Raw genomic sequence first — 12,680 nt, forward strand, 5'->3', positions numbered from 1 at the left:
AAATAGACAAAAAAGCTGACGTCCTGGGAAACCGACCAGACTGCTGACTACATCCAGCCAATGTTTTGGGGACTTCCACTCATCCCCTCTATTCTCTGCCCCCCCCCCCCCCCCCCCATTTGGCCCAGAATCACTGCCATCCATTTGCCTGTCACACGCCTAGCCAGTGCACACCCTCCCCCCTCTGATTTTCCATACTCCACATGTCTGGCCTGAAGAGGGAGCAGGAGGAGTGAAGTCACGTGGTTTCTAGGAAACGGCGAGAGTTATAAAGCATGGGAAGGGCTCTGAGCAGCTGAGGCTGACAGTAATAGGCGGGTGTGTGTTAACTGAATTAACTCAGCTATGCTATCTTCTTATTTAAATCTTAATACTGTTCAGACTCTGTTGATTGGAAGTGTTGTATTACTTTGTTCGTCTGAGTTTAGACAATGTTGACAAATAGGACCAAGACAGCAGGCAGTAAGTAGGAAGTTTTTTTCATTTGTTCGGTTTGCAAATCCATGTTGATTGTTCAATAAGTAGTTGAAAATGGAATCTGTCACTATACAGAGCCTGAATATTTTTAAGACACTCCATCCACCAGTAGGTGAACACACTACTTACACATATATGAAAGGAAATGATCCTTTATTTTCCAAAGTATATTGGAACGCTTCTTCTCACATATCCTGTTATGCTTTAATATTGCATAATCAAAAACAGGTTGGTATTGACTTACAAACAGATACAATTCAGAAAGAAGCTTGGGATCTATTTGCAATGCCACTTACTGTTTCTGGTACCCCAAGCCACTGAAAATCTTAATTAAGGGCCAAATGGAAATGTTCTGCCAAGGCCAAGGTTGAAATCGGCATCACAAAGAAAGAAGGTTAATCCACTGAGACACACCCCATGCTCAGGAGAGTAGCCAAGAAGTGCAAAGACACAAGACTAACATTCTGTCCTAACATATCTCCCACGTCTTCTGATACGTGATATCCTGCTAGAGTGGTACACATATTGTGAACAGACATGAAGAGAACACAATTAAACAAGTGCATGCTAAAATTCAAGATTAATCTTAGCAAAAGAGTTAAACTTCTTAAATTTGGCCCATCGATCCATCTGCATGATCCCCCCTTATTTTTTAACTTAATTTAACTTACAGCACTCCCACCCCCAAACTACTCATTAAGGTTCACTGCTGGCACCAGTGCCTATTATGGCTCCAAAAAAATAGTTCAAATAGCCCACTTAGGGGGGCTCCCTACCCACGTCATCCTAGGACACCCAGAAAAGTTAGTCCATCGCTGCTTGTCACTCACTCTCTGTATGTCACAATAGAGTCATGAGGGGATGCCACTGTATACATAAATGTACTGTATACATATATGCCCTATACATACCACTCTATACTTGTATATGGATATATTTCAAATTACATCCACTTGATTGGTCTTCACTTGAAAGTAGACAGCTGGATGAGAAACAATGCAAACCACTACATGAAGAAAATCAGGAAAGCGAGTAGGAGTCATTCACAGAAAAGCAAATGATGAAACCAGCACTCTATACCATGGGGCTTTCAAATACCTTGAAGGCAGTAATGTACTACCAGGTGCCTGTAAACCATACCAATTAGCAAGAAGATGAAATACAGGTGTGTCAGTTTCACAACAGAAGTTGAGCAGGAATCGATTGGGAGTGTCTGCATGTTATGCTGCCTGATGGTCTGCTTAATGAGGTCATGGTAATATGAAGCTGGATATAACTAACCTAACAAGTTCCTGTCTACGCAGAAAATCCATTAATTATAATTGTGGTAGTATGTCTACGTTTCATTATGACATTTTACAAGCCTAAATAGTAAGAGACATCTTTGCTTCCATACAGCTCCTGGCACAGTGCTCTTAGTACTGATGACAAAGGAAAACTTGGCATCGATATCTAAGAAGACTTTATGTATTTGCCTAAAGCACCAACATGACAGAAATTTCTCTGAACAAAAATAGCAATTAATATAAGCAGGACATCGATAGTTCAGTGTCAGCAAGTATATGATCCTGCCTTATGGTCTCACTGGGTTCTCATCGAAAAAAAGGACTGAGAAGATAAGTGACTTCCTTGGTTTGCCTTCATAAAGGCCAAGTCTGATGCCAGTTAATACATCTCACTGACATATCCTGTCAGTCATGTCTGCCTAAACCTCTTGTCTCCTGTTGTTTGTTAGTCTTTGGTTAAAAGTGTCTGTCTGCCTCGTTTGCCCCAATCCAGCCATTGACGTCATTCCACCTGTTGCCTGTGCTAGTCTTCCCATCCAAACAAGATCATAACATAAGAACTATACAAATGAGAGGAGGCCATTCGGCCCATCAAGCTCGCTTGGGGAGAACTAAACTAATAGCTCAGAGTCGTTAAAATCTTATCTAGCTCTGATTTAAAGGAACCCAAGGATTCAGCTTGCACTACATTATCAGGAAGGCTATTCTATACTCTGACTACACGCTATGTAAAGAAGTGCTTCCTTAAATCCAGCTTGAAATGTTCTCCCGCTAATTTCCACCTATGGCCACGAGTTTGTGTATTTAAACTAATGCTGAAGTAACTATTTGGTTGAACAGCATCCAAACCTGTTAGAATCTTATATACCTGGATCATGTCCCCCCTGAGTCTCCTTTGCTTGAGACTGAACAGATTTAGCTCAAGTAACCGTTCCTCGTATGACATTCCTCTAAGACCAGGAATCATTTTTGTGGCCCTACGCTGCACCTTTTCTAAGGCCACAATGTCCTTTTTAAGATATGGTGGCCAAACCTGCACACAATATTCTAGGTGAGGTCTCACCAAGGAATTGTATAATCTTAGCATTACCTCCCTTGACTTAAACTCCACACATCCTATTGGCCTTTTTTATTGCTTCCCCACACTGGCGAGAATGGGACATGGAAGCATCAACATACACACCAAGGTCTTTCTCATGATCAGCTACCTTTATTTCAGTGACACCCATGAAATACCTGTACTTTATATTTCTGCTCCCTAGATGGAGTACCTTACATTTATCGACGTTAAATTTCATCTGCCAGGTATCGGCCCAGTCACTAATTAAATCAAGATCCCGCTGTAGCTGCTGAGCCGCTAATTCAGTATCTGCTACACCACCCACCTTGGTGTCATCTGCAAACTTCACCAGTTTACTGTATATATTGGTATCCATATCATTTATGTAAATTAGGAACAATAGTGATCCTAAAATCGAACCCTGCGGTACCCCACTATGAACGCAAGCCCACTGTGACATTGTGCCTCTTATAACTACTCGCTGTTTCCTATCTGTTAACCAGTTATCAATCCAGGTCGCTGCGGTACCTAAAATACCTGTCGCTTTGAGTTTAAGTAGGAGCTTCTTGTGGGGGACCACATCAAAAGCCTTTTGAAAATCCAAGTAGATGACATCATAGGCCTTCTTATCATCAACTTCCTGAGTAGCTTCCTCAAAAAACTCCAACAGATTTGTTAAACAGGATCTACCTCTCCTAAATCCATGCTGGCTATCCCGCAAAATATTATTGGAGTCCAGGTAATCTACCATTTTCTCTTTGATTATAGCCTCCATAACTTTACCAGTTATACAAGTTAGACTGATTGGCCTATAGTTAGACAAATTACTTCTATCCCTCATCTATTTTAACACTACAGGTAGAATGCCTTTAGGGCCCTGTGATTTATTTATTTTGAGCTTAGCTAGGCTTTGCAAAACATCTGCTTCAGTTATATATATATATATTAGCTATAGACAATGCTGGATAGGTAATAACTGGTAAATTACTAAGGTCCTCAACAGTGAAAACCCATGCAAAACTATCATTGAACTCATTTACTATATCAATGTCGTTTACTATTATAAGACCCTTACTATCCTGCAGATTAGTAATTTCAGGTTTTAGAGCTCTTTTAGAGTTAAAATACTGGAAGAAACTTTTAACGTCATCCTTAGCTTCCAATGCAACCATCCTTTCGACATTTCTTTTAGCTCGTCTAATATCATTTTTTAACTCAGCCTGTAGACTTAGATATTCCTGCTTAATTCTGTCATCATCAGTTATTTTCCATTGCTGGAACAAAGCCCTTTTCCTCCCTACTTTATACTTTATTTCCCTAGTAAACCACCTAGGTTGCAATTTCCTAGATTTATTCTTGCTGGAAACAGGTATGAAGTCCTCTTGCACTTGCAATAATGTGCTTTTAAAAAATTCCCAGGCCTCTTCAACAATTTAACTCCATCCAGTTCACAGTTTCTAGTTTTAGTCTCATACACTTAAAGTCAGCCTTCCTAACATTATATAATTTTGATTTGGACTTAGCTCTTCGAACACTAAACTTAACCTCAAATTTGACCATGTTATGATCGCTACTGTGAAGTGGTTCTAAAACGTCTAATTTACCAATCCTGTCCTGGTTATTAGAGAGAACAAGATCAAGATTGGCATCTGCCCTGGTAAGGGTGTTAAAGATCCTCTTATTTCATCCAGGCATTTTTCCTCACACCCATCAAAAGCTACAAGGTAGGATATATCCTGCAGCGGGCACCAGTGTGGGTGAAGCGGAAGCATCACTTCACTGAACCACATTCTTTTGGACTGTGAGAAGAAGCCAGAGTACCTGGAAGAGATCTCAGGGAGAACACACAAAATCTATGCACACAGTCTGGGGGTGGGTTTTAGAAGCACAGCCCTGGAGCTGTGAGTCAGCAGCGACGTCCACTGAGTCACTGGGCTGTCCTCCGTATATACTACTATAAAAACTGATTCTGTGGAAAGGATGACAGAATTTGCAATAACTCTGAATAGGGTTCAAACATCAATTAACTCCACAGTACATATACTGTTGAGGGTGCAGTGAATCATTTTTACACAGCAATGACTGTATTAACAATACACCTGTAACCCAATGAAAGCCACTCAAAATATAAAGTGTTACCAAATAAACTAAGGCTTACGTGTGCTGCTTTTTAGCGTGGTTTGCCCTTTTATTAATCTTCGCGGTGGTAGTGGTGAATTGAGCTCACTGGTGCCAGTGGACATGCTGAAGCGTTGTGCTATTTGTGTATGTTACCAGTCTTTTACAATGTTTGCACGCAGTTTTTGTCTTGGCTTTGCTTTTCTCTTCTCGCTGTTTTCATTTGTGATTACCGGAAAACTGAAATGCTGCCACACCACCGATTTAAGATCAGGGGGTGTATCCTCAATTTCAAATTCGCTCACCATCTCGCCTTCGATCAAAACCAAAAACTAATGTACGACGTCGACGTGAATACGCAGTGACATCTGATGTCAAACTGACGTCGTGAAATCAAATGTAATATTACCCCAGTTTTTCTGTTAAGTAAAGTACCATGAAGTACTCCTAAAGTAGCGATTCATTTTCCACATCAGCTGGTTTAAATTGTCATACATTACATTCGCGATTCATCGTTACATGCCTAATAACCCGCATAATCAGTCTTTGCTGACTGGCCCCATGATGTCATATTACTCCCATCTGAGGAGTCAGCTGTCCTCGGTGACCCCCAACCGAATGCTCTCTGGCAACATTGCCCGGTATTCGATATGTCCACAGGTCCAGAGACAGGTGGTGGTCCCATTTGCACTAGTGTTGGGTGATGAGGATGTCAAGCTGCAGAAGAAGCGTATGATGAAACCCATCCACCAGCACGTCACTTTGGGGATGAAGGGGTAGTATAGTTCTTCAAAATGCCTAGTGCTTGCAGACCTCACCGTGTGCCTGTGCTACCAAAGTCCAACCCTGGTCACTGTGCACTTCGGCATGCTGAGGCAGCAGAACTCCTCCACCACAAGCTTGGTTGCTGTGCTCTAGTTAGGAACCGTGTATGCCTTTGGTCACTCGGTGTAATAATTCATGCCTACCAAGAAATAGCAATTCCCAGGATTTCTACAGGGAAAACAGCCCAGCATGTCTACCCTCACCCTCGCCATTGGTGCTTCTATCTAGTACGACTGCAGTAGTGCTCAGGAGTGATGGCTAGGACTCTTCTGGGTAGTGTATACATCGCAGCAATGGATGAATAGTTTGGTGTCCTAGCTGCAGCCAGGGTAGTAGAAGCAGCAACACAGTTTTCCTATATGAATTACAGATTGAATTCCGATATAGTTTTGTCTAATATTGCTGGTGCTAAATCGTTCCTTGCTCACTGAAGTAAGCTTAACTATAAGCTACCTTTGCTAGTTTTTCTCTAGTTATGAAATCATTCCATGTTTTAGAATCTATTTCAACATTAAAGTCAAATTGGTGCACTGAAATACCTAAGTAAAAACTATTGCAGTGATTATTAACTTCAGTCTAACATAGAAATCCTATTGAATCTCTTAAGATTGGCCTTTTCTGGTAATAATGCTCTAATGTTTTAAGAAATGTTTTAATAAATTGAAATGTTAATGTCTCCTGTTCCGTGTTCTGAGTGCAATATTTTTAGTTATTCTTCTCCAGTCATTAGCAGTACATTTACATGTGAGAAGTGTCAGTTAGTCACTAGGCTGACGGAGAAGATTGTAGTGTTAGAGAGACATATCCAGACGTTCTGGAGAATGAGAGTTTTATCCATTCAGTGTTAGCAGCTCTGGATATGTCTGCCTTAGCTAATCAGTCTCCCCCCGCTTCGGCAGCAGAGCCTTCGCAACAAGGCGAGTAAGTGACGACCTGGCGGCATAGCCGTAATTCCAAACCAAACTCACACTGGCACCATTTGTCTATTCGCGTTTCCAACAGGTTCTCCCCACTCAGTGAAACTCCCGCTGAGACACCTGTTGAAAGTGGTCTAGTAACTGGCGATTCTTTGGTAAGAAACATGAGAGTAGCGACTCTAAATTGTCTCCCTGGTGCCAGGGCGACCGACATCTTGGTAAATTTAAAAGTGCTGGCTAAAACTAAATGCAAATGCTAATATTATTGTCCACGTTGGCACTAATGATGTCCGATTGAGGCAATCGGAGATCACTAAGGCAAAATTTAAAGAGGTGTGCAACCTTGCGAAGAAGATGTGTGTGTCAATAACGTGCTCTGGCCGCATCCCTGCTAGACGTGGCAATGAAATGTACAGCACATTATCATCACTTCATCGCTGGCTGTCGGAACGGTGCCTGATAAATGGTGTGGGTTATATAGACAACTGGCGGATGTTCTGGGGTAGGCCTAGGCTTTTGAAGAGGGACGATATTCACCCCTCGCGGGCTGATGCCGACCTTCTGTCTAAAAGCATAGCTCATAGTCTCCAGGCAAATCGCTGACTAACTAGAGCCAAGCCCAGGTAGCAGGCAAACCAGCATAAACTGCTAGTCGCTTGGAGTTGTCACCTAGGGTTCATTTTATTGAGACTGTCTGTTCCCCGCATTTTGAATCATGGAAGTCTATTCCACTGTAGTGTATGCCATAAAAACTTAATAAAAATGACAATGAATCCGTTACTAAAAAACAGTTGTGATGCAAGGCTTAAACTTAAATTTGGACTTCTCAATGTAAAATCACTGGCTACTAAGGCACTATTAATTAATGAAATAATGACTGATTTTAGTCTTGGTGCCCTATGCTTTACTGACTTAAACCGAATGAATTCATGGCACTAAATGAGTCTACTCCAGCGGAATACAGTTATAAGCATAACCCTCGACCAAATCGCAAAGGTGGTGGTGTTGCTGCAATTTTTCAGTCCAACTTAGGAGTGTCTGAAAAATGTTTTAGCTTCAGCACATTTGAAACTCTTGTTCTTCGCCTTGCTGGCTTATCTCTTTGTAGCTCTTCACTCTAAATCACCATTGTTACTGTGTATTGACCTCCTGGGGTGTACAGTAATTTTCTTAAGGAGTTTGCTGATTTTTTAACAAACTTGGTGGTCAGTACTGACTAAGCTGTTATTGTTGGTGATTTTAACATTCATATGGAGAAAGACAGTGATCCTTTAAAAATAGTGTTTGCAGCTATTCTTGACTCTGTAGCTGTATGTCAGAATGTAGTCGGGCCTACTCATGCCTGTAACCATACCCTTGTTTGATTATTAGTCATCGTGGTGGAACATGTATCTATTATACCTCAGAGTCCTATGCTTTGTTGACATTTGAAATCCAGTATAGCCTCCCATCGACCTTAGCACACCCTGCTACATGTGATGTCACCACTACCCATGACGTCCTTGTATCCATCTCGCCGTTCTGCCTGCGTCGTTCTCCATGTCTGCCCTCCTGCCTTACTACTGGTTGCCTGGCGATCAGAAGGAGCATTGACACTGGCTTGTCATCACCTTCCTGCTCCCTAGTTGTGTCTCAAATCATATGACTTAGATGGTGTGACTTGGCACTTAGCCATCTCTCCAATTTGATTCTCCCTGCCGGCCCCTGAAGGTTTGGGCTTCCCCTTTGAGTCTGGTCCCTCCCAAGGTTTCTTCCTTCTAGGGAGTTTTTCCTTGCCACTGTCGCCTACAGCTTACTCACTGGGGGCTTTGGGTAAGGATGCTGTAAAGTGCTTTGAGACAATGTAATGTTGTGATAATGCGCTATACAAAAATAAATTTATTGTTGTTTTTGGGATAGGAGTGATAATTAACATATTGTCTCATTATGCTACCTAATGGCAGCATGCAGAGAGAAAACAAAGGACTAATAACTGATCCTTCTCGCCACCTTGGGCTCGATTCACCGTTTCTAGTGCGCTTCTTATTTTTCTGGCCGCTTTGTTATAGTGAAATTTTAAATTAGTATGAGTGTGACATAAGTCATTTAGGCAACATGACTTGAGGAAGAACCAAATTAGCAGCTAGAGATGATCGACCGGGCGGACAGAATTGTGCTTTTCTTATCTTACAAGTCATGGATGGGTAGGGGGTGTAGGAACTGTGGAATCAGGCAAGGGTATAAAAATTTAGGATACATTTTTGTTATTTTAAATAAAGTGGACATGATTATTTCATTACATTTAATAGGAACTATAGTAAGCTGCATTTAGCATCATGCATCAGATACACATTAAAAACTTTAAAGAATAAGGCCTTAGTTATTTTAATAAAGACATCCTACCAGTTTATATGAGAGGGTTTCAGTTGTTTATGTTCTGAGTCTTTCAGTAGTGTATACTTTCACTTGTGTGTGCAGTTTTCAGTATACTGTGTGAAGGATTCTGGTTTCATATAGGTTCATGCAGGGTTTCACATATGTAAATGTATAGTAATTCTGAATAAAGTCCCTAACGGCCGCTCATAACATCTGATTTTACTTTTGATTTTTTTAAACCACTCCTCTTGCGCCGCCCAAGCAGACGGGGGAGGGGGGAGGCGTATTAAAATAATCTGCGCCAGCAGGCAGTCCGAAACACCGAACTCAAGGTAGGTGTACATAGCTGATTTAAATTGGTGCGAATCACATATTTATATTTTATTAATTATCGTTCCAAAAATCAATCTTTAAATAAGCTATCGGATGTTTCAGATGTTTTAATTAATATTTTAAATTTTTCTTTCGAATTGAATCATTTGGCAGATAGCTTTAATTTAACCTGATCTGATTTTCATTAATCATATTGATGATATGATGAATTTACTTTAAACGTAAACATTTTGTTCCGAATGTAACGCATGCTTCAGCACAGTCCCGAAAACTGACATATTGGCAGTTTTATTAGCATATTCCATATTGACATATTCTATGACTTTTAAATCAAATCGCAAGAAATGTTTAATGATTTTTTGCGGTATTTCTGTACATTTACGTATATATTTCGTATACATGTTTGTATTTACATAAATTTGGCACAACAGATTCTTTGGATGGAGGCAATATCGGTTGTTTAGAAAATAGTGCCGTATTTTCGTAAAGTTTTGTGTAAAAATGTTAAAATTATTTATAAACATTTTTCCGAAATATTTCTCCCGTTGTCCCATTGTTTCACGCATCTGCTTTTAGCCTACTGTACACGCCCAGCTTTGCCTAAAAAGCTCGATTCTTTTTTTTCATGAAGAAGACCGCGTAGACTTTCATAAAACACGTAAAATATAGTCGCCTGCCGAAATAAATAGCTCAATTTCAGTTAAATTTGGAAATGTTTCTTGTATTACTAGTCAGAGAAAGAGAAAGTGAAGAAAGCCCACAGCTAGGCCAAAACGAAGTAACGATGAAAGAAGACGGAGCTGAAGCGCCACCTGAAAATACGATCGGGGGAGATGGCCGAAATTTCTTCCCTAGACTGACGATGAAGTTTAGTTTTATCCAGAAAAGGAAAGGTGACACCGGTGTCCGAAGAAGCACATCGTCTGAAGGTGGTACTCAGACAGGTAGGCTACGGTTCCCGTAGCTGAGATACGTGCGTTGACAGCGGCATAGGAGAGAATTTGATATTGGCTGCACACTGTTCAGTAATAAATAATAATGCAAGGATGTGTTTATTGGGGTTTGATTAAAGCCAAATTGGGGGCTGCATACATCTACGCCCATCCATTGACTTATGTTGATTTATTAAAAGCAATTTGCAGTTTTAGTTCTCGTTCTGATTAACAAATATTTTATTAATTCAATTAGTATTAGCACTATTACTCCAGGATTTGTGAACCTTTTGCCTGCTAGTCACAAAGTTTATTAATCTTTTTATCAATAGGAGAGTTGTAATAGTGTTTCATAGTCTGCTTCTCATACCACATTTCAGCTGCACCTCCTTTTGAGGAGAATCTATCCCAGCTGCGTCTATGGGAGGCAGGCCAGCAGCTGATCACCCGAGAGGAACAGCTGTTTGGTTCAACTGGAGAGAAGGAGGCTGAGCGGGAAACCAAGGAGGCTGCACTGCGCAAGCACTACAAGGCCCTGCTCCTTAAGGTCCAGGAGGTGGTGCGAGACACCCTGGATTGCAAGACCACGGAGAGCTCCCTCAAGTCAGCAGTGAGTGCCATTGTGGAGGAGGAGAAGCGAGATGAGCGGTGGCATAAGGCAATGGAGGATCAGATTCCACCATGGAGGCCACAGAGGTGGAGAAAGACCCACGATCGTATGCTGGAAGAGCTTGTGACTCTGCGGATAAACCGGCTGGACAATGTGCAGGTGGTGGAGAACCTGTCCTCCAGCCTGAAGATGGACATCTGCAAGATGGGCAAACTGGTGAAAGATGACCTGCTGAGGGTGGTGCAGAATGTGAAGAACTGCTACCCAGAAGAGTTTGACGTATGTAACCTGTACGCTAGGTTGTATCACCAGGCTTTCTCTGAACGTCTGCAGGATTTAGCCACGTCTCCCATGGAAATAGAGGACTGCACCTATTTCATCTCCTGGGTGTATGATCACTACCCAAAGTAAGCCAGTCGCCTCCTGTGCAGTGAATTTTATGCCTGTTTACTCTTTTGAGTCTTTTATTCTTTAACAAGGCCACATGACTTTACTGGGGAATCTGCTGAAGATGTAGAGATCACTAGAGTAAGGACAGCCAATTATGACATTGAGTTCATCAAGCTCATCTAATACTCATAACCACTGTTTTGTAATGTATACATTTTTTGTAAGTTATACAGTTCAGAGCGTCGTTGAAATGACGATTTATAAAATACTCCCTCAGACTTTTGTATTTCCTGATTAATAACTCAAATAACTTCAAAGATCTTTTTTTCAAACTGCAGAGGCATTGAATGGGCACTGAAATGGAACTAGTTAAATTTGAGACCGATTTCCCCAAAACTGAAACAGCACTGCATAGTGATAGAAAAAAGTGGACAGTTTTGACACTTGATACCATTAAGACGTAGGGCTGTGTGCTATAACAAAAATCTAATTTCCTTATATGAGTCATCTTATATCCTGATAATGATATATATCACAGCTGCACCTCATATTTATGGATTTTTTTCTATAGATCAATCCGCAAATGAATAGGTGGTAAGTCACAAATGTAATGTGACTGACAAATAGACAGGAAGTGATCAACAAATCTGCAAAACCCTTTTCACATGTATAAATGTGTACAAATGTTGTTATGATTTTACACAAAACAAATAAAAATACAATGCAATAGTATTGCAAGGGAACGCGATAGTTTTGCATTCTCTCGTCATACTTTTCTGTTATTAATAAATGTTCTGTGTCCATTTAAAGTATGGAAGATAGAATTAATAGACTAATAGCATAAATCTAAATGATACACACATGTCCAGTGAAATGTACTTTAAGCATTAAACTACAGGGGACAATGCACACCGTGTAACTTTCATATGTGTGTTTTTATACGTATTTATTAATACTTGCACTATTCACCATCAGTGACTGTAAAGACAGCTGGGCTATTGAAGGTGAATAACTTACTAACTGTATTCAGGGGTTGTTTGAAATTAGAGAGAGCATAGATCAATCGAGGGAACGAGGTGTGTTTCCTTATAATGGGCTTCAGTGGAGGAAAATGCTTAATGTGAGATAATGTCCATATTCCTACCATTTCAGTTCTGATTTTTTGCCAGGTAGAAGTGTTTATGACTAGATATATCTGACTGAAATTTGGTGATTATTGGTCACTGTTTTGGTACATTTAGCCACATTAAGCTTTTTCATGTTTTTAGCTTTTTCGAATGTCCCCATAGAAATATTAATTAAAATTCGCCTGTAAAGAAATCTGGAAAACCAAGGTGGGTTGCTTGCTTTTGATGAAAGATAATACAGCCAGAACAC

At 40.6% G+C, this 12,680-nt stretch overlaps 1 protein-coding gene across 2 annotated transcripts in view; it reads left to right on the forward strand.

The window, feature by feature from the left end:
- Positions 1-316: 316 nt before the first annotated feature.
- The window catches only part of LOC125720874 (exocyst complex component 3-like), a 48,451-nt gene continuing 36,087 nt past the window's right edge, over positions 317-12,680 (forward strand). The window contains exons 1-4 of one of the 2 annotated variants that reach the window (XM_048996773.1): positions 317-462; positions 9,304-9,370; positions 10,103-10,315; positions 10,684-11,320. In XM_048996773.1, coding sequence (XP_048852730.1) covers positions 10,156-10,315; positions 10,684-11,320 — 797 coding nt within the window. In that variant the 5' untranslated portion in view covers positions 317-462; positions 9,304-9,370; positions 10,103-10,155. The remainder of the gene's footprint in view (positions 463-9,303; positions 9,371-10,102; positions 10,316-10,683; positions 11,321-12,680) is intronic. The other variant, XM_048996772.1, reaches the window with a different exon arrangement.

This window comes from Brienomyrus brachyistius, unplaced genomic scaffold (genome assembly GCF_023856365.1).
Source record: "Brienomyrus brachyistius isolate T26 unplaced genomic scaffold, BBRACH_0.4 scaffold27, whole genome shotgun sequence".
Lineage (NCBI taxonomy): Eukaryota > Metazoa > Chordata > Actinopteri > Osteoglossiformes > Mormyridae > Brienomyrus > Brienomyrus brachyistius.